The following is a 22,798-nucleotide window of genomic DNA, read 5'->3' on the forward strand; positions in this document are numbered from 1 at the left end:
GATAATATTCATTGTTCAGAGTTAGCAAGTCTTTAAATTTTACATCAAACTGTATGCATTTAGGTGCAAGTGTGTGCGGGCAGAAAGGGGTGTAAGATGGCGGCGTGACGCAGTTTGCAGCGGCCACTCCGGAGTTGATATCTGTTGTTTGTTAAGCAGGGTGCCATGTACAATCCTAATCTGATGAAAAACAGATGTGGGAGCACAGAGGAACATCTGGAAATCTCCAGGAAGGCCTTCTTCTTTGCTGCCGCCGTTGTGAGGTCCGGGTCTCTGTTGAGAAGAACAGGCCCCCAGTCCTCGGGGTCACATTGCTTTTGGCCGTTGGCGGGGGCGTCATAGTGCTCAGAGAGGCTGTGCCAGAGGGGATGTTTGGAGACTCGGAGTCTGCTGTGGTCGGGGCGCTTTCACTGTGTACTGCGCCTATGAGGCTGGTCCGACGGAGCTTTCATTGTGTGCTGCATATGCGAGTCCGGCGCCCTGGAAGTCCATAGCGGGGGTATTCCGTTCTGCCGCCTGCGTGGCATGATGAGGACCCTGAGGACTTGTGGAAACTGTGTGGTGGTTTCTTTCGAACTTATAGTCTTTTAACATCTTTGGACTATTTTTACCGTGCCCAAGGACTGTTTTTTTAAATCAATTATGGTATTGTCTGCACTGTCGTAACTATATGTTAACTATAACAATATGTAACTATGTGGTTTTGTGTAGGTCTTGTAGCTTTAGTTTTTGGTTTGTTGGGTGGTAGAGTTGGTCTCTTGACTTGGTGTGTCTGGGTAGTCTTGTTTTGTCTGGTGGATTTGGAGCTCCTTTCCGGGGAATGTGCTAAGATGGTAGCGCGGTATTAATACGCAGCAGCCTCTCCAGACTCTGGATTTGGGGATTACCAAAAGTTATGTGGATTTTTTGGTGTAGTCTGTTTTTGTCGTGTGCTTCAGTGATATCATTCTGGAGGAATGTTGTCTCATTTTTTAACTGCATTGCAATTGTGGTTTCTAAATGACAAATAAACTGAAATTGAACTGAACTGAGGCATCAGGAAGCAGGTTCTAATTTGCTAAGTTGTGGTTATAAATTGTGTATGTTATTCCCATTATATCCAAAGTGGATAGGCCAGAGAAGTTTCCTGTTTAGATTTAGTAACTCAATTAAAAAAAAAACTTTAACATCAATAAATGGGATTTCCCAGTCTTCTTGAAACTTGCCAACAAGTGCAGGGCAAGGAAGGGTAGGATTAAAACTCATGGGAATATGCCTCTCTTTTCTTACTTATTAGTGGTGAAGAATTTACTCAGTGTATATTATTTTTGTGGGCTAACTATGTAAGATGAACGGAATCACAGCAGAATGTGTGGTGCCTTTTTTTCTTAGATTCAGCTTAAAACAAGAAGAAATATAACCAGCACTTGCAAAAGAGAATTGCAAGTAAACACCAGAGGATGAACACATGGCAGACCTAACAGAGGTGGTAGCATGTTGGTTTACTGGGAAGAAGGAGATAAGCCCGGAGTCCTCAGCAATGACTCCAGAAAGTATTAGGGCAAAAATGTTAAACCTGTGCAAATATAACCTCCTCTTCAGTACCCTTCCTCAACGTTACAAAAACAAATGAGTTGGTTATAGAGACAGGCTAAACCTTATAGACCTCACTGGATCTGGGGTTGAGAGGGCAAACAGCTTTAAGTTCCTTGGCATAAACATTACCGAAGATCTCACATGGTCTATACATACCGGATGTGCTGTGAAAAAGGCACAACAGCACCTCTTTCACCTTAGGTGGTTGAAGGAGTGTGGTATAGCCCCCCAAATTCTAAGAACTTTCTACAGGGGCACAATTGAGAGCATCCTGACTGGCTGAATCACTGCCTGGTATGGGAACTGTACTTCCCTTAATCGGAGAACTCTGCAGAGAGTGGTGTGGATGGCCCAACACAACTGTAGATGTGAACTTCCACTATTCAGGACATTTACAAAGACAGGTTTGAAGAAAGGGCCTGAAAGATCATTGGAGACCACAAACTGCTCCAGCTGCTACCATTCGGGAAATGGTACTGCAGTATAAAAACCAGGATCAACAGGCTCCGGGACAGCTTCTTCCACCAGTAATTCATGCTAATGCAACTGTATTTCTATGTTATATTAAATATCCTGTTGTACATAATTTTTATTATAAATTACTATAATTGCACATTGCACATTTGAATGGAGTAAAGATTTTTACTCCATGTAGATGAAAGATGTAAGTAATAAAGTCAAGTCAATTTAATTCAATTCAATTATCCTCCCGCAGCTAATGGATTAGCACTGAGCAATACTTGGGAAGTACCACTGAGAGCAGTATCTATTCTGGATGGGAGATATAAATGTCCATCTCTTGGACTGACTGGTAACACCAACACTAGACCAAGATACCATGTTCTAAAAGACATAACATAGAAACTTAGAAAACCTACAGCACAATACACGCCTTTTGGCCCACAATGCTGTGCCGAAAATGTACTTACTTTAGAAATTACCTATGGTTACCCATAGCCCTCTATTTTTCTAAGATCATGTACTTATCCAGGAGCCTCTTAAAAAAACCTATTATATCTACCTTCCCTACCATTGACAGCCCATTCCACGCACTCACCGCTCTCTGTATAAAAAAACTTACCCCTGACATCTCCTCTGTACCTACCTCCAAGCACCTTAAAATTGTGTCCTCTCGTGTCAGTCACTTTAGCCCTGGGAAAAAGCCTCTGATTATCCACACGATCAATGCCTCTTATTATCTTACACACTTCTATCAGGTCACCTCTCATCCTCCGTCGCTCCGAGGAGAGAGGCTAAGTTCACTCAACCTATTCTCATAAGGCCTGCTCACCAATTCAGGCAACATCCTTGTAAATCTCTTCTGCACCTTTTCTATGGCTTCCACATCCTTCCTGTAGTGAGGCGACCAGAACTGAGCATAGTACTCCAAGTGGGGTCTGACCAGGGTCCTATATAGCTGTAACATTACCTCTTGTCTCTTGAACTCAACCCCACGATTGATGAAGGCCAATACACCGTATGCCTTTTTAACCACAGAGTCAACCTGCGCAGTAGCTTTGAGTGTCCTATGGACTTGGACCCCAAGATCCCTCTAATCCTCCACACTGCTGAAGAAAAATCTCTCTCCTTTTAAATCCTTCTTGCCGGTCTAACTTGCTGACATCCACGTGCTTGTGCAATTGTGCCTCGAACAAATGATAACTGTACCTCAGTAACTGTTACACTTCTTTTGTGACATATAATGAGGGAAATGGCCTGAGGGATAAGCCTACTCGACCGCATCCTCATCCATCCACCTGTGACAAGATATGACTGGAAAAAATAAATGGCATTTTAAAAGAAGGAAGATGGTAAGAAAATGGTTAGTAGGTAAACTAAGAGTTGGGTGTAATAAGTTGGCATGGGGATTGGGAAACAAATGAGTTCGGATAAATGAGTCACTTTTAATTTGGCAATCAGTAACTAATGGGGTGCTTTAGGGACCAATGCTGGGGCTTCAGATATTTATAATCTTTCTTGAAACTTGGATGAAGGAACTGAATGTACAGTGGCTTAACTTGTTGATGATACACAGGTAAATTAGTTTGCAGTTTCTGAGGAGAATACATTTAGTCTCCAAACAACTAAAATTAAATTGAGTGAGTGGGCAGAATCTGTTAGATGTAAAATATGTTGAAAAATGTAGCATCGGGGGAAATAATACATGAAGTACAAAAAACTAGTTTGCAAGTACTGTAAATAGTTAAGGAGGCTAATGGAATGCTGTTTTTTACTGCAGGAGGTATAGTATATAAAAACAGGGATATGTTAATGCAGTTTTGTAAGGTGCTACTTTGAGAAGCTAAAGCAGAGCAGGAAATATACAATGAATGGCAGGGCCCTGAGGAGGGTCCTAGGGTACAAGTACATATTTCTCTGGAAGTGGCAACCAAGATAGACAGGGTAGTGAATAGGATACAAGGCACGCTTGACTTTATGGGTCAGGGAATTGAGTCCCAGAGTGCTGGAGGAACTCAGCAAGTCTGGCAGCGTATACAAGGAGAGAACGGTTGATATTTGGGCTGAGACCTTTCATCAGGAGTGGAAAGGAAAGTTTAAAGTAAATTTTATTATCAAAGAACATATATATCACCATATACAACCCTGAGATTCATTTTCTTGCAGGCATAGTTAATAAGAACTATTCTCCTACAGAATAATAACCACAACAGAATAATTAAAGACCACCCAACTAAGGTGATGAACCAGAGTGAAGGAGACAGCAAACTGTGTAAATACAAAAAGAAAACGTACTAATAATAAATAAATAAACAATAAATATCAAGAACATGAAATGAATAGTCTTTGAAAGTGAGTCCATTGTTGTGGGAACATTTCAATAATGGGGCAAGAGAAGTTGAGTGACGCTATCCCCTTTGGTTCAAGACCCTGATGGTAGAAGAATAACAACTGTTCCTAAATTTAGTGGTGTAAGTCCTGAGGCTCCTATACCTTCTTCTTAATGGCAGCAGTGAGAAGCAAACACGTTCTGGGCGGTGAGGTGCTTGATGATAGATGCTGTTTTCCTGAGACAGTGTTTCAAGTAGATATGCTCAATGGATGGGAGGGCTTTACACGTGATGGACTGGGCTGTATCTACTACTTTTTGTAGGACTTTCCATTCAAGAGTACTGGTGTATCCATACCATGCTGTGATGCAGCCAGTTAATATACTCTCCAGTACATATCATAAGACCATAGGACCATAAGATATAGGAGCAGAAGTAGGCTATTCGGTCCATTGAGTCTGCTCTGCCACTTAATCATGGACTGATCCAATTCTTTCAGTCATCCCCACTCCTGTGTTTTTACCCCATACTTTTTGATGCCCTGGTTAATCAAGAACCTATCTATCTCTGCCTTAAATACACCCAATGACTTGGCCTCCACAGCCACTCGTGGCAACAAATTCCACAGATTTAGCACCCTCTGACTAAAGTAATTTCTCAGCATCTCAGCTCTAAAAGGATGTCCTTCAATCCTGAAGTCGTGCCCTCTTATCCTAGAATCCCCTACCATGGGAAATAACTTTGCCATATCTAATTTGTTCAGGCCTTTTAACATTTAGAATGTTTCTTTGAGATCCTCCCCTCATTCTCCTGAACTCCAGGGAATACAGCCCAAGAACTGCCAGACATTCCTTAAACAGTAACCCTTTCATTCCTATCTATAGAAGTTTCTCAAATTTTTAGATGTCATGCTGAATCTCCACAAACTCATAATGAAGCAGAGGCACTGCTGTGCTTTCTTCATCATTGCACTTGTGTGCTGGGCCCAGGACAGGTCCTCTGAAATAATAACACCTAGGAATTTAAAGCTGGTAACCCTCTCCACCTCTGATCCTCCAATGAGGACTGGCTTCCGGTTTCCTTCTCCTGAAGTCAATAATCAGCTCCTTGGTCTTGCTGACATTGAGTAAGAGGTTATTGTTATGACACAATTCTGCCAGATTTTCAAACTTACTCATATATGCAGATTCATTGGTGTCATCAGCAAACTTGAATATGACGTTGAAGTCGTGCTTCTCCATGCTGTCATAATTGTAAAGCGAGTAGAGCAGGGGACTAAGCACACAGCCTTGGGGTGCACCTGTGCTGATGGAGATGTTGTTGCCAATCCCAAATGACAGGGCTCTACAAATGAGGAAATCGAGGATCCAATTGCACAAGGAGGTATTGACGCCAAGGTCTTGAAACTTGTGGATTCATTTTTGAGGGGATGATGGCATTGAATGCTGAGCTGTAGTCGATAATGAGCATCCTGATGTATGCATCTTTGCTGTCCAAGTGTTCCATGGTTGAGTGGAGCCAATTAAATGGTAACTGCTGTGGACCTGTTGCTACTGTAGGCAAATTGGAGCAGATCTCAGGCAGGGTTAGGGTTAGGGGTTTCATTACCAACCTCTCAAAGTACTTAATCACTGTGGATGTAAGTGCTACTGTGTAGTAGTCACTGAGGCAAGTCACCGTGCTCTTCTTGGGCACCAGTATTTTTGAAGGCTACTTTTAAAGGACTCAGTGAATACTCCAGGGAGGTGGGAAGAAGACAGTAGGTGGGAGAGCAAAAGGAATACAGGTAAAGGGCTGAAGAAGAATGAATTTGATAGGAGAGGATAGAGGACTATGGAACAAAGGGAACAAGGAGGGGCACAAGAGTGAGTTGAGGAGAAGAGGTGTGAAGGAAACTAGAATGGAAAAAGACGTATAGGAAGAGGGAGAAATTACTAGATGTAGAGAAATTGATGTTCGTGCTATCAGGTTGGAGGCTATCCATACAGATGATGAGGTGTTGCTCCTCCAACCTGAGAGTGGCTTCATCATGGCAGTAGAGGAAGCCATGTTGGAATGGGAATTGAAAGTTGAATTGAAATGTGTGGCTACTGTGAAATTCTGTTTTTTGTGGCAGATGCAGTGAAGGTACTAGACGAAGTGGACCCCCAATCTATGATGGGTCTCCCAGATGTAGAGGAGGTCACATCAGTAGATGACCCTAACAGACTCGCAGGTGAAGTGTCGCCTCACCTAGAAGGACTGACTGGGACTCTTAATGGTGGTGGGAGAGGAAGTGAACAGGCAAGTGTACTACTTGTCCATTTGCAGGGATAAATGCCAGGAGGAATATCAGTAGGAAGAGATGAATGGACAAGGAAGTCAAGGACAGAGCGATTGGTATAGAAAGCGGAGAGGGAAAGATGTACTTAGCGTATATAGATATATATATTTTGCCGTATATAGGAAGGATGTGATTAAGCTATAGAGGGTGCAGAAAAGATTCACTAGGGTGTTGCTGCTCTGAAGGATATGCACCTTGGTGACAGGTTTGGTAATTAAAAACTGGGCATTGTGAATCATTTAACAATAGAAGATTATACAATACTATCATCTGTAACCTTTTGACCTGTCATATCCATCACTCTACTATTACTATCATGCCATGGGATTCATCCTGGTTCAGTGAGGAGTGCAGAAGGGTATGCCAGGAGCAGCTGAAGGCATATCAAAATAGAAGTTATCAGTACTGCAAGTAAACTTCAAGCTTATAACTGTAGGGGATGTGATCCCTGAAGGCTTAAAAAACGTACCTAGTGATTGCATGAAACAGAGAAAGGAAATCCCAAAGTACTTCCAGATATTATAATTGGCTTTCATGTTCTTGAAACATAGAAAATCACCTTACAATCTGCTTCAGATAATCTTTAAGTGCCCTGTACTAAATCTGTTTACGTTCATATGTGGAAAGGTTTGGGCTGAGTTGGAATACTTTCTTCATTTTAATCGACCACTTTAATAGAACTTTGAACTCCGGAATGCCCCGAGCTGCAATAGCATTGTGCTAACCTCTACGTTTATTATTAGATTATAAATGGACTCATTGGATGTTATCGCAACAAAACTACAACACCTTTAGGGAACAAGGAAAAGAAATAAATTAAAACAAATTACTTGAGGTGAAAGTAAAATTAGAATGCACCTTTCCATTTTTTTGTGTTCAGCAATGAGCCAAATTAGCCTCTCAAAGTCCAACACTACAACCCCATCATGAAGGGTGGAAACAGGTAAGGCTGGCCAACAGGGCTCTGGTGAAGCTGTATATGCCAATACTCTGTACAGTCAGTAGAATGGATTACAGAAACATTGATGAACTATGGGGACGGAAGGTCATCAATGGCCGGAGCTCTACTCAGAGCCAAGGGTCAAGAAGAAAAATGAACCAAACTGAAGGTAGAATAAAAACTAATGTGCTTTACATTATAAATAAAAATATTGTTTTGAAATACTGTTAAACATTGTTGATTAGGATGTAAAGCTAAAAAAACAGATTAAGATTTGAGCTCCCTTCCTTGCTTTAATATGAATCCACGACTACACCAACAAGAACATCAGAAGTAGTGGTTGCCGAAGTTTCACATGGAGAGTTTCAAAAAAGTAATTATTGACCATATAGCCTGCTTGAGTTGTGTCATATTCCAAGATTTAAGCCTATCCATTTCGCTCAGTTGAGAAACAGCCTAATTTTTTAGTATTTTTAAAATATCTGCCAAAGTTTGAGCAGATGTTTAATTTCATCCTGCATTTTTATAAAAGCTGAAGACTCTGAGCCTTAACCTGTATATTAAAATAAGTGTTTTTTTAAAAAATTTTTTATTAGTTTTTCAAAACATTTTACAAATTAAAAACCCCAAATCCCAATGAGGAACATTAAAACAGTGCAAAATTAAGCATACAATAACAATATGCTACAAAGGAAGAGAATTTAGCAAAACAAAAGCACCTGAATTAAAGACAAGTAAGCTTAGTGTCCTCCCCAAGCCCCACAACACAAGAAAAAACAACAGCAACTCCAGACCAACCACAACACGATATAGAGAGTATAAGTCAGGACAGCCAAACTCCCAGACTGTGAATACACTCAGCAACAGAGGGTAATAATGCCTTCTACCAGAAAAAAAAGGAGCTGAAAGCAAGGGACCGAAAAGAAAAAAAAACCCTAGTCAAGAGGAAGGTTATGAAAGTACTCGATAAAAGGTCCCTAGACCTTATGGAACTTTAGATCCAAATTGAGAACTGAATAATGGATTTTTTTGAGGTCCAAACAGGCTATGATGTCGTTAAGCCATTGAGCATGAGTGGGCGGGGCAACATCTCTCCATCTGAGGAGGGTCAAGCGTCTAGCCAGGAGAGAGGCAAAGGATAATATTCGGCATTTGGTCGGACCCAGACATAGATCTGTCTCGCCCCAAAAACCGAACAGAGCAATTAAGGGGTTTGGTTCTAGGTGTTGATTCAGAATACACGATAACGTAGTGAAGACATCTTTCCAGAATTTCTCCAAGCTAGGACAGAACCAGTACATATGGATGAGAGAGGCCATGCCCCTCTTGCATTTATCACAGAGCGGACTAACGCTAGGGTAGAATCGAGATAGTTTAGATTTAGACAACTGGGCTCTATGAACAATCTTAAACTGTAAAAGGCAGTGGCGAGCACAAAGAGAGGTTGAGTTAACCGATTTGAGAACTGAATCCCAGCTCTCCTCAGATAAGGAGATATTTAAATCTTGCTCCCAGGCCATTTTGATTTTATCCATGGGGGCCCGTTGAAAGGCTGCTAGTTTATCTCGGATGATTGATATTAAGCCTTTACCTAGTGGATTCATGGAAAGAAATAGGTCCATAGCATTTTTCGCATATTAAAATAAGTGTTGATAAAAGATAAACTGCTAGTCAATATTCACTAAGTGATTCCACAGGGGTGGAATTACCAGTTTTTAATATTGAGATGATGCTTGCCTACATGGGAAATTATTTATTTTGGTAGAAAGGTCATAAGAAAGCTCAACTAATTCCATTTTAATGATGCACTGACATAACATTTCAGCTGAAATACACTGTGTGCTGCTTTGTCCATGAGATTTTCCTGAAACTCTCATTTCACAATAGACATAATGGAATGTGTGTCTGCATAAACTGAAACAGCTGTTTTCTGCTTAGCTGACTACTGAATGAAATCTGACGCAAGAGAAATAAGATATAGGAGCAGAATTAGGCCATTTGGACTATTGAATCTTCTCTGCCACTCAATCATAACTGATTTACTATCTCTATCAATCCCATTCTCCAACTTCCTCTGCATAACCTTTGATGCCCTTATTAGGTGATGAACCTATCAATCTCCACTTTAAACATACCCAATGATTTGGCCTTCACAGCTGTCTGAGGCATTAAATTCCACAGATTCATCACCCTCTGGCTAAAGGAATTCCTTCTCATCTCTGTATTAAACGGACATTCTTCTATTCTGATGCTGTGCCCTCTTATCCCAGACTCCCCCACTGTAGGAAATATCCTCTCCACATTCATTCTATCTAGGCCTTTCAATATCCAATAGGTTTCAATGTTATCTTCCCTCATTCTTCTAAACTCCAGCAAAGGCTCAGAGCCTTCAAACACTTTCATGTCTGGGATCATTATTTGCTGATCTCCTCTGACCTACCAGCACATCCTTTCTTAAATAAGGGGCCCAAAACTGATCACAAAGCTCCAAGTATGGTCTGACCAATGCCTTATAAAGCCGTTAAAGAGTTACACTGTTGCTTTTATATTCTAGCCCTCTCGAAATGAATGTTAACACTGCATGTCTTCCTTACTGCCGACTCAACCTGCAAGAGGATTCCCTAGTGCCTTTGCACCTCTGATTTCTGAATTTTCTCCTGTTTAGAAAACAGTCTATGTCTTTATTCCTTCCACCAAAGTGCATGACCGTACATTTCCATACATTGTATTCCATCTGCCACTTCTTTGCCCATTTTCCTAATCTATCTAGGTCCTTCTGCAGCCTCCCTGCTTCCTCAACACTACCTGCCCCTCCATCTATCTTCATATGATCTTTCAACTTGGTCACCACAAAATCATCAATTCCTTCATCCAAATTATTGATGTATCATGTGAAAAGAAACGGTCCCAACACTTATCCCTGTAGAAAACCACTAGTCACCAGCAGCCAACCAGAATAGGTCCCCTTTCTTTGCTCTTGTCAGTCAGACAATCTTCTATCCATGCAAGTATCTTTCTTGTAATACCACGGGCTGTTACTTGTTAAGCAGCCTCATGTCTGGCACTTTGTCAAAGGTCTTCTGAAAATCTAAGTACACACCATCCACGATTCTCTTTTGTCTACCCTGTTTGTTATTTCCTCAAATAATTCCAACAAATTTGTCAGGCAAGATTTTCACTTGAGGAAAACATGCTGACTTTGGCCTATTTTAAAATGCACCCTGAAACCTCATCCTTAACCATCAACTCCACATCTTCCCAACCACTGGCCTATAATTTCCTTTCTTCTGCCTCTCTCCCTTCTTGAAGAGTAGAGTGATATTAACAATTTCCTAGTCATCTGGAACTATGCTAGAATCTATTGATTCTTGAAAGATCATTACTCATGCCTCCACAAACTCTTCAGCTACTTCTTTCAGAACCCTGGGGAGTAGTCCATCTGGTCCAGGTGACTTATCTACCTTCAAATCTTTCAATTTTCTAATCACTTTCTTTCTAGTAATAGCAACTGCACGCACTTCTACCCTCTGACGCACTCCAACTTCCACTTTACTGCTAGTGTCTTCCACAGCGAAGACTCATGGAGAAAACTTATCCCATTTGTCTGCCATTTCCTTGTCCCCCATTATTTTCCATTGTCCGATACCCACTCTTGCCTCTCTCTTAACCTTCACATAACTGAAAAAGCTTTTTGTATCTTCTTTGATGTTACTGACTAGCTTACCTTCATATTTCATCTTTTCCCTCCTTATGGCTTTTTTAGTTGCCTTCTGTTGGTTTTTAAAAGCTTCCAAACCCTCTAGCTTCCCATTAACTTCTGATATATTGTTAGCCCTCTCATTTGCTTTTATGCTGATTTTATCTTCCCTTGTCAGCCACACTTTAGAATACTACTACTTCTTCAGGTAGTATTTATCCTGCACCTTCTGATTGCTTCCAGAAACTGTAGCCATTGCTGCTCTGCTGTTATCCCTGCTAGTGTCCCTATCCAATCAATTCTTCTCTCATGCCTCTGTAGTTCCCTTAACTCCAAAGAATAGGAACGTATGATTTCCTCTATACAAGTTGACAGTGACAAGTGCAGTACCACAGGACTGATACTCAGTCATAGTTATTCACACTGTATTTGATTATTTGGATAAGGGAACCGAATGTAATACTTCCAGGTTTTCCAACAACATCAAATGGCATGGGGCTGTGAGTTGTGAAGAGGATTTTCTCCTATGAAGGCAGAACCCAAAATGATTGTTTAATTGTTCTGCCAATTGTTCAATCACCATTAGAAATTCATCTGTTCTAAGTAAGGGTCTTACATCTGTATTTGCTTTTTATTCCCACAAGTTTGAAGAAGTTGTTAAAGCCAATAGTTATGTCTGCTGCAATTTTGCTCTCATATTCTATTTCTCTTCTCTAAGTTGTCGAGGAGTATTGCGCACACTCTTAGTCTTTTTACCTAAGAAAGGTTCCACGTTTTAAAAGTAACACAACAAAGATTCATGAGATTGATTCCTGTGATGGCAGCACTGTTGTGAGAATGGCTTTACTAGGTCTGTATTCACTGCAGTTTAGAAAATGACAGGGGAGCTCCTTGAAACATGAAAATATTCTGAGCTAGACAAGACTGGCTGCAGGAGGTTGTTGCCCCCAACAGAGGGGTCTATAATGAAGGTTCACAATATATTGGGTAAAATTGTTAGGACTGAGATGAGGGAAATTTCATCACTCCAAGGGAGGTGAATCTATGGAGAGTTCTCTATTAAATATGGTTCTAAAGGCCAAGTAACTACAGGAAAGACAGGTCTATGAAGAATTCCATTTCCCTTGTAATAAATTCAGCTCTGAATCACTTTGACTTGCAGAATACATCGGTCAGGATGTTATTAGAGCATTGCTCAGTACAATACAAAAACAGACTCCTTTGGCCCACAAAGCCTGTGCCAAACACAATGCCAAATTAAAATAAATCACTTCTGCCCGCACATAATCTATATCTTTCCACTCCCTGAATATTCATTCACAGATCCAAAATGCCACTACTACCCCTGGCAACTTATTCCAGATACCCACCAATTTTTTGATTACATTTTCGCCTTCAGTACCATAACACCCAACGATCTTTTCCTGAACTCATGGACCTTGGCCTTGAGACCCCCATCTGTAAATGGCTTCTAAACTTTCTGGCTGGCAGACCTCAGTCATTTAAAATTGTTGAAAACATTGCATACATCCTGACCTTTAACACTGATGCTTCCTAAGGTTGCATGCTAGTCCCCTGCCCTACCCCGCCATATATATTCGTGGCTGGGTGGTCAATAACAGCGCCAAGCCGATCTTCAAGTTTGCAGATGACATCACTGTTGTAGGCCGGATCAAAATAATGATTCAATGGAGAACAGGAAAGAAACTGTTGACCTTGTGTCATGGTGTCAGAGTGACAACCCACCTGTTCATGCAGGCACGATAAAAGAGCTGGCTATTGACTGAAAGAAGAGGGCCAATGGTGGTGGGGAGGGGGGGGTGGTTGGAATACAACCCTGTTCTCAACAACAGAACTGCTGTAGAGATGGTAGACAACTTCAATTCATATCACCTGCAAACTCTCCAGATCCCTCAACACTGATGCAGCGATTGTAAAAGTACTTCAATATCTGTACTTCCTTAGGCATCCGAGGACAATTGTCTTGTCTACATGGATTTTCTCAAACTTCATGCATCATACAAGGTATCCTAATGGGTTGCATCGCAGTCTGGTATGGCAACTGCTGTGCTGTGGACTGTCAGAACATGCAGAGATTGGTAAACACTCATCAATTCCTTCCACCAGCCCATCTGTACTGTGCATTGCAATTGAAAGGCTGACATTATTTTCCATGATTCCTCACTCTCTTTTCTCTCTTCTACTTTCTAGGAAAGACATGGCAGATTGAAAGTTCAGACTACCAGACTCAAGAACAGCTTTTTCCCTGTTGCCATCAGATTTCTGAACCAATCACCTCTTATTTCTTTATTTATCTCTTTATGTATCTATGTACCTATCCATACACAGTGTGGAATAGGCCCTTCCAACCCAACGAACTGCACCACCCAGCAACCCACCAACCAGCACTAGCCACGGGGAGAAAATACAAGCTCCTTACAGATGGCGCAAGAATTGAACTCTGAACTCTGGAATGCTCTGAGCTGTAATAGCGCTGCGCTGACTGTTACGATACCATGGTGTTCCCCCCTTCCCAGTGCTGTTGCCGTATTCTTGAACCTTTAATTCTACTTTTTCCATGGTTGTTACTTCAGTATTTTTTTGCACTACCTCACTTTGTTCTGCTGTACTTGGCATCATTCTATTATTTTGCACCCATTGCTCTATTCGCTGTATTTCGAAGTTCAAAGTAAATTTATTATCAGACTACATTCATGTCAATATATACAACTCTGAGATTCCTTTTTCTTGCAGGCAATCACATTAAATACAAGAAACACGACAGAATCAATGAAAGACTGCACCTAAAAGGACGGAAAAGACAACTAACGTGCAAAGAGACAACAAACTGTGCATATACAAAAAGAAAGAAAATAAAAAAACAATGATAATAAATAAATAAGCAATAAATATTGAGAACATGAGATGAAGGGTCGTTGAAAGTGAGTTCATAGGTTGTGGTGACAGTTGTAATGGGGCGAGTGAAGCTGAGTGATGTTATCCCCTCTGGTTCAAGAGCCTGATGGTTGAGCAGTGATATCTGTTCCTGAAACAGTGGTGTTGGTCCTGAGGCTCCTATACCTTCTTCCTGATGGCAGCCGCGAGAAGAGGACATGGCCTGGGTGGCGGGTGTAATTGATCATGGAAGCTGCTTTCCTGTGACAGTAGTCCGTGTATATGTGCTCACTGGTGGGGAGGGCTTTCACCAGTGATGGACTGGGCCGTATCCACTACTCTTTGAAAGCTTTTCCATTCAAGGGCATTGGTGTTTCCATTCCAGGCTGTGATGCAACCAGTCAATATACTCTCCACCACACATCTATTGAGGTATGCTGAATTTCTATATGACATGTCGAATCTTCGGAAGCCTCTAAAGAGGTGCTGCCATGCTTTCTTTGAAATGGCACTTACATTCTAGACCAAAGACAGATCTTCTGAAATGATACCGAGGGATTTAAGGTTGCTGACACCCTCCCTCCGATCCTCATGGACCTCTGATTTCCTCCACGTAAAGTCAATACTCAGCTCCTTGGTCTTGCTGACATCGAGTGAGAGCTGTTATGGCACCACTCAGGCAGATTTTCAATCTCCCTCCGAAATGCTGATTCATTACCACATTTGATTCAGCCAACTACAGTCGTATAGTTTACATATCACATTGGATCGGTGCTTAGTCTCAGTCATAACATACAGTGGGTTCCATTTAATTGGAACACATTGGGAGCAGAACATTTCGGCTCAGTTAATTGGCTGCCCCAATTAACTCAAACGAAAATAGTTAAAAAGGTATTAAAAAAATAAACAGAGTAACAAATTATGTATTTAATGAAATATAGAAGAAATGAGAACACTACCAATACTACTACAGTACTATAAAATTGTGAGTTAGTTCCTAATACTTTTTGATGTATGAATTCATCTGTGTCATGTTCTTTTCACTGCAAGTGAACAAATTCAAGACAGGTACCAAGTGCAGATAATGGACTGCCTTCATACAATGCTGTAAACAACTGCATCCTTCAGTGGTAAAGAAGGCATACGGTGCATTTGCCTTCATCAATCGTTTAAGAGCCGAGAGGTAATGTTGCAGCTATATCGGAGCCTAGTCAGACCCCACTTGGAGTACTATGCTCAGTTCTGGTCGCCTCACTACAGGAAGGACGTGGAAACCATAGAAAGGGTGCAGAGGAGATTTACAAGGATGTTGCCTGGTTTGGGGAGCATGCCTTATGAGAACAGGTTGAGTGAACTTGGCCTTTTCTACTTGGAACGATGGAGGATGAGAGGTGATCTGATAGAGATGTACAAGATAATGAGATGCATTGATCATGTGGATAGTCAGAGGCTTTTCCCCAGGGCTGAAATGGCTAGCATGAGAGGGCATAGTTTTAAGGTGCTTAGAAGTAGGTACAGAGGAGATGTCAGGGGTAAGATTTTTATGCAGAGAGTGATGAATGCGCGGAATGGGCTGCTGGCGGCAGTGGTAGGCAAAAACGATAGGGTCTTTTAAGAGACTTCTGGATGGCTACATAAAGCTTAGAAAAATAGAGGGCTATTGGTAAAGCCTAGGTAGTTCTAAGGTAGGGACATGTACGACACAGCTTTGTGGGCCAAAGGGCCTGTATTGTGCTGTAGATTTTCTATGTTTCTGTTAACTTCATTTTCATTGTAACATTCAAGCTGATTGTCGTTTCCTTGAAATTCTTCATAGTTCTTAACTTGTAGTGAAATCATTTCAGTTTCACTTGTGGATCATCAAGCTCCAGTGCTTGAAACCGCATTAAGCAAAACATTTCTGAATTGTCTTACTACTTATTTCTCGCCAACTATTAGTGACAAAAAATCGGTTTTTTGAACAAAAACACACACAACTGATGGTATTTAAAAACTGTTCGCTCAAAGCACAGTGTGGTGTCCTAACAGCCATGCAAGTACATGTGACTGATGCCAGTTAGAAACTGTTCAGCAAGTCACTTGTCTCAACTGAATGACATAATGTCCCAATTAAGCAAAGGGAATCCCAGTTATTTTCTCAATTAGTTTTTGTCCTTTAAGAGTTGTTCCAAATAAGCAGCTGTTCCAATTAACAGATGGTCTCATTAACCAGAATTCACTGTATTATTATACATGCATACCGTTTACTTCGCAAACTTCATGTGATAAACTAGAGTTTAGCGTTATTTGTCAGACGTACATCAAACCATTGAAACTTACAGTGAATTGTGTTGTATGGTCTGAGCATGTGTTGAGGGAAGCCTGCAAGAGTCCCCATGCTTCTGGCACTAGCAACTTACTACCCCTAACCTATACGTGTTTGTAATGTGGGAGGAACCCAGAGCATCCACACAGTCACAGGGAGAACGGACAAACGATACTGGCGGGAATTGAACCTGGGTCACTGGCACTGTGAAGTATTGTGTAAACATACTGCTCGAATACACTGATCGGAATCTGAACGTGTAATAAGGAAATAGGTGGGCTTCTAGATGTAACAAACATCATGGTATATGGGGAGAGAGTGCGAAAAGGGTGTTGAGAAAGAGCGTCAGTAACAATTATACTAACTGGCAGAACAGGATTGAAAGGTTGAATATTCTTGCTCCTGTTTTCCCATGACCATGTTTAGTAGCTGAAAACTGGAGTTTCTCAGTGAGCTTTGTCCAAGTTATAGCATAAGTATGGGATAAATTTGAATAATGTATTGCTCCATATCCATTATTTCAATGATAGAGCCATTTTGGACAATAATGCATACTTTCAATTGTTAAGTATTGTATTTAGCTTATTCTTCATTTGACAGCAGCAGAGCAGATATTCTGAGGTTAAACCTCATCCTGTTTACAAAAGCAAGGATAAATAAGGAAAACTCTTCATTACTCACTTCTCTTCTTGTGTAGAGCAATCTTTACAGTAGCTAAATGTTAGGTGGTCATGTTAGCCATGAAAATCTTCCTGGTGAAAATTTATGAACTTTTGTTTTTTCTTTAATAAAATAAACCAAAACCAATATATTTATTTCATTATTTTTTGTTTGCATAGCCACATAAGATCATAACTAACTTTTAATTTTCCATTAATGGAGGGGATGTGGACTGTTATATATTTTTCCTGTAAATGAAATAATCCTCTTTCGATAATTAATTGTTTTCCTGAATTGCGCAAATCAAAGGATGTGAAGGAGTGCAACTTGGTGATTCATCGTTTGATCCTCTTTCAGTCTGACCACAGAGCTCCTGGCTGCCCCTCTGTTGAGCAGATGACAGTATGAACTTCTATGAGGGGATGAATAAGGTAGCAAAGTTTTAAATAAACAACTATCAGAAGATTTATCATTCTCACAGTCAGCTAATGACAATATAATTTAATTAACAATGCTCTAATGACCCAGGTTCAATTTCACATTCTTCCTGTGACCATGTTGGTTTCTGTGAGTGGTCAGGTTTCTACCCACATTCCAACAATGGGCAGGCTGGTGGGTTATTTTGCCACTGTAAATTGCTCAAGAGTAGAGCGTTAAAATCTGTGGGCAATTGATAGGAATATGGGGAGAATCCAGAGTATATGTTTGCTTGATGGTCGGCATGAATGAAGGGTCTACTTCTATGCTACTGTGACTCCAGAAAAACTGTGAAATAAAACACGTCAGGAATTTATTTTCCACTTTTAAAACAGTGCCAGTAACAATTATTAACCATACAGAACTTACAGTAGTATTAAACGTTCTTTGGGAATATGGTACACAGCTTTTAATGTTCATACTGATAACAGAATAAGCCATTGTGGATTGTGCTGGTCAGCAGAATGATGATGATGAAAACGTTCAGAAAAGTAAACTGCAGATGAAAATGTGCATCAAAATATAAAAGTGAACTACAACCACATTCAGGCTTGATCTAGTCTGTAAGTATTACTATTCCTGATTGATTTAGTTGCAGTTTATAGAGGTTGAAATTTGATGTATATCTTGATTGTTCTATATAATAATCAAAAGCAACCGAGTTTGCCAAATTCAATAAATAACAAGACTCTGAAAAATAAAATTGAAAATTTTCCCAAATTAAATTGCACATTCAAAAAGCAGTTCAGCACACTTCACTGGAAAACAATCCAAATTGTTTTATTTCATTGTGCCAAACATTGGAAAAACATGTTCAAACATGTTCCACATAAACAGCAGAATAGTGGAATTACCTCAAATGCTGCCATCTACTGTCAGATTTAAACTACACACTACTTCATCACCATTCACCATATTCCACAAGAATTATCTCGCCAGATGGCACTGGCTTCAATCTGAACATGCCTTTCTCTCAGCACCTGAGTTCCATCTCCACGTACCTTGTTTCTCCATCACAGCCGAAACCTAGATGGGCCTAAGACTCACTTCCTGAGTTCAGCCCTAGCTGTTGAGTAACAGGCAGTGCATTGCCATCCATTAGAATTCTGAGACAGTACTAATTAACAAATATTACTATGTAGAAATAGAATGAAAGTATCCTAATTTGAAAATATTTAAATTTTCTTGCCTGTTCTTGTTACACATAATAGAAGGTGCATCAGATTTCAAGGATGTACATTGCAGAACGGAATTAAGCTTAATAGGGTTGAGAGATTGATTGCCATTCATTTCATTATAGCCTGAATTTATTACCCAGGATTTTGTGGTTGCAGTGTTTTAATGTCACCCATTAATCTTTTTATAAGGGACTCATATTTTTGCTCCTAATCACTGCCTTCCCCTGTGTATTAACAAATGTCTTTTCTGTGATTTTTATATTCATTGCAACTTTCTTCTCAGTCTGTTTTTTTTTTAAGTACTTACTGTCTGTTGTTGTGTCTCTCCCAGTCAAAGAGGACAAAAGCCAGAGCCAAGCAAATCAACGTGCCAAATATTTTGATATATCCAATCAAGCCCAAATCCCTAATTAATCACTAACTTGCATTCCTTCTGTGTCTTAAATCACCTATACAAATGAATTGTACATGCACTGCTCCCTCAGTGGCTTTGCCAAGCTGGTGACATATATGCTCTGGAGAAAATCAGGTATAAATATCCTTCAGGGGTGACCATGTGAACTCTGCCATCAGTTCTCTTGGATACCAAACCAAGGAAGGCTCGGAAGTTTTGCACGGAATATATAAAAGCGGAAACTGCAGAAATTTAGCACTTGGGTAAATTTAAATCAAAGTGTAAGAACTAGGGCTGTTCAATCTTGAAAGAAGGTAGATCTTAAAAAATAATTCAATTTGAACTATAAAAATATAAGCAGGAATGTGAAGTTTAAGCTGAAGAAAGGCAGTTTATAAATAATAACTGAAGGCACTTGCTCACTTGCTCATAGTGCTTAACATAATTCAACTGATTTACGTGCAGTCATTAAAAAAGTACAGCCCATCTTGTCCACGCCAAACCATTTAAACTGCCTACTCCCGTCGACCTGCACTGGGACCATAGCCCTCTATACCCCTACCATTCATGTACCTATCCAAACTTCTCCCAAGTGTTGAAACGGAGCTCATATGCCCCACTTGTGCTGGAAGTTCGTTCTACACTCTCACAACCCTGAGTGAAGAAGTTTCCCCTCATGTTCCCCTTAAACTTTTCACCTTTCACCCTTAATCCATGACCTCTGGTTGTAGTCCCACCCAGCCTCGGTGGAAGAAGTGGAATACAAGTCCTAGAATTACTCTTGAGACAGATTTTGCACCACATAGCAAAGTTTCTGCTGGATGATTGTACTGTTCCATTCTTGAACACCGTCACTTCCTAAGTGTGAAAAGTATATTTAACGTACTGGTAAAACAAAACTACTAATGAGGACTGAAAGTCTTTACTCACCAGCCACTCCTACTTGATGTGTTGCATAAGGAGGAAGTTTGCTTTCCCCCGTGGCTAACCAAAGTGCCAGCGTAGAATGGTCCTTTTCTGCATGGTGAAAGGTGAAACCTTGATGAGCTGCAGCAGATATAAAACGGCTCTGGAGAATAGGAACCTCCAACCAAACTGCCACCTTGCCTTCGGCTTTCCAACGTATAATAGCATCTGCAAATAAAATGCATTCCATCCCATTTAATGGCACTTCATTAAACTGTTGTATATTATGACTATGTTCTCTTGTAGATCATTGACCCAAAACGTTAGCTTTGTTTCTCTCCTGATAGATGCTGCCTGATCTGGTATTTCCAAAATTTTCAGTTTCTAGCTTAGGTTTCCAGCATCTGAAGTATTCTCGTTATACTACTCAGTTAACAATACAGAGGCACACAATGGTGTTCTAAAGATCCACACCGTTTAATGCCTACTAAGCTGCTGGGAGATTAACGTTCAGCTACTTGAACAAATCTGGAATTATAAGTCAGTAACAGTACGAGGGACCATGAAATTATTGGATTGTTACAAAAGCCTATCTGATTCAGGAAAGGAAATCTGCTATCTTCTCCCTGTATATGTGTGACTCGAGACACACTGCAAAATGATTGAGTCTTAACTGCTATTCACTGCAATGGCAATTAATTTAAAAAAAAACTTTTTCAACAATGCCTGTAGTCTATTAGATTATGTAAATAAGTGCAGATATTTTCTATAGGTTGTCCTATTAAATATATCGTTATCAGAAGCTGGGAGGCAAGAGACTGAACGTTGCTGTAAAGTGACTCTTAAACACTGTTAAAGACTTCAATCAGTGTAAGAAAGCATAGTGAATATATTTCTTATTCTGACGCATGTTGCATTCCTGATACTAAATGTAAGAACTAATTAAAGATTTCAACTGTAAAGTCAGAATTCTCAGTCTGGCATGTCTAGCATCCACTTAGTGTAGTATTAAGCAAAAATAGGTCTCATCCATCATCAAGGAGTTTAATCCAAAAATGTTTGATAATATTCTGGCTGTCTTTTCAATACTGGAAGATGAAGATTATTCCAGCACACTTAGACTTTCCAGACATTATTTTAGACATTCTTGACTTGTAACTTGTAGATGCTGGCAAGATTTTTGAGAGTCAGTGAGCGAGTTGACTGCTGCGATCTGCTTTTGGAGTTTCACTACTTAAGCACTTGCTCCAGTTAAATTTGCAGCAACAGCCAAGTTACCATAGCCATCTCACTACAGGATGTTGATGGTGCATGTATTACCAACGGGAAGAGCATTGAGACCAAAGAGCAAGTAGTTAGACTGTTCTGTTGAAGAGTTCTAGACTGTGGCATGAATGTTACATGCCAGTTTTCAGACCATGTTTGGATGTTGTCTAGGTTTCACTGAATTCCATAATGGGCTGCTTAATTTTTGAGGAAGCTGATGTTACGTACCCCGTAACTGGGTGTCTTACCAGCAAAGATAGAAGTATCCGTTGGAGTCTGGTACTATTTTCGAAACAGTGTTTATTAGTAAAACATACAAATCAATATCAACAATGCAAATATACAGATAAAACAGGTTAGCAAAACTAAACCTAAAAGTGTGGGTATAATAATAATCAATAATAAACAAGCTCTATCGATGTCTAGGGGATAATGAAGTATCACGAGAAAGTATACAGTTCAGTTCATGCAGGCTGAGGTAGAGGTAGAGAGGGGGAGACGGGGAGAGGGGGAGAGGGGGAGAGGGGGAGAGGGAGGGAGGGAGAGAGGGAGAGAGGGAGGGAGAGAGGGAGAGAGGGAGAGAGGGAGGGAGAGAGGGAGAGAGGGAGAGAGGGAGAGAGGGAGAGAGGGAGAGAGGGGGAGAGAGAGAGAGAGAGAGAGAGAGAGAGAGAGAGAGAGAGAGAGAGAGAGAGAGAGAGAGAGAGAGAGAGAGAGAGAGAGAGAGAGAGAGAGAGAGAGAGAGATAGAGATAGAGATGTCAAACAGTGACAGCCAGTCAAACCTTCCTTTACGTTCTTGATCCGTCGATGTGTTTTTGTGGCCATTCAGGTATGACCCCTCTGTCCTTTAGCTAGACCGTTCTTCTATGGTGGACTCATCACCCAGGCAAGGGTGGACACACACACAAGGCCCTACCGGCCACGCTATAAACACTGTGAGTTAAAATTGACGAATCCTTCGTTCGGTCTCCGATGCCCCATACTTTTCTCGTGGGTTCCAACACTCAAGCAGTGCTCACTAGTGTGTCTCTTGGTGCGTCTGAGGGGTGTCTCCCCAGACCTCACTATTATCCCTACTCACGGGGTCTCAGATGTCAATCAGTTTTGAATGGCTTAGCCCATCAAACCAGCCCACTCTGGCTGTCCACTGAGGAATTTTAATGAACAGAATAGTACCAAGTAAACAGGCCTCTCCGGAGCCGTAAGTCTTACAGGAGTCATAATATGGTCTCTTTCTTCCCCGGTGTTATCTCGCCCTTGTCTGAAGCAAATGTTCCAGTTCCAGTATGTTTTGTTCATCTCTTTCTCTCTCATTAGCAGCCTGGCAACAGTAACGGTTTGTAATTCTCCCAGGGGAGGGGGACATGGGCAACCTTGCACCCTTCTGCCCATCA

The 22,798-nt window shown here is 40.8% G+C and overlaps 1 protein-coding gene across 1 annotated transcript in view; it reads right to left on the bottom strand.

Moving 5' to 3' along the window:
• The window catches only part of nudt6 (nudix (nucleoside diphosphate linked moiety X)-type motif 6), a 102,575-nt gene that overhangs the window by 67,224 nt on the left and 12,553 nt on the right, over positions 1–22,798 (bottom strand). Inside the window, exon 2 of the mRNA XM_059965087.1 lies at positions 20,164–20,367. Coding sequence (XP_059821070.1) covers positions 20,164–20,367 — 204 coding nt within the window. The remainder of the gene's footprint in view (positions 1–20,163; positions 20,368–22,798) is intronic.

Source organism: Hypanus sabinus, chromosome 3 (assembly GCF_030144855.1).
Source record: "Hypanus sabinus isolate sHypSab1 chromosome 3, sHypSab1.hap1, whole genome shotgun sequence".
Lineage (NCBI taxonomy): Eukaryota > Metazoa > Chordata > Chondrichthyes > Myliobatiformes > Dasyatidae > Hypanus > Hypanus sabinus.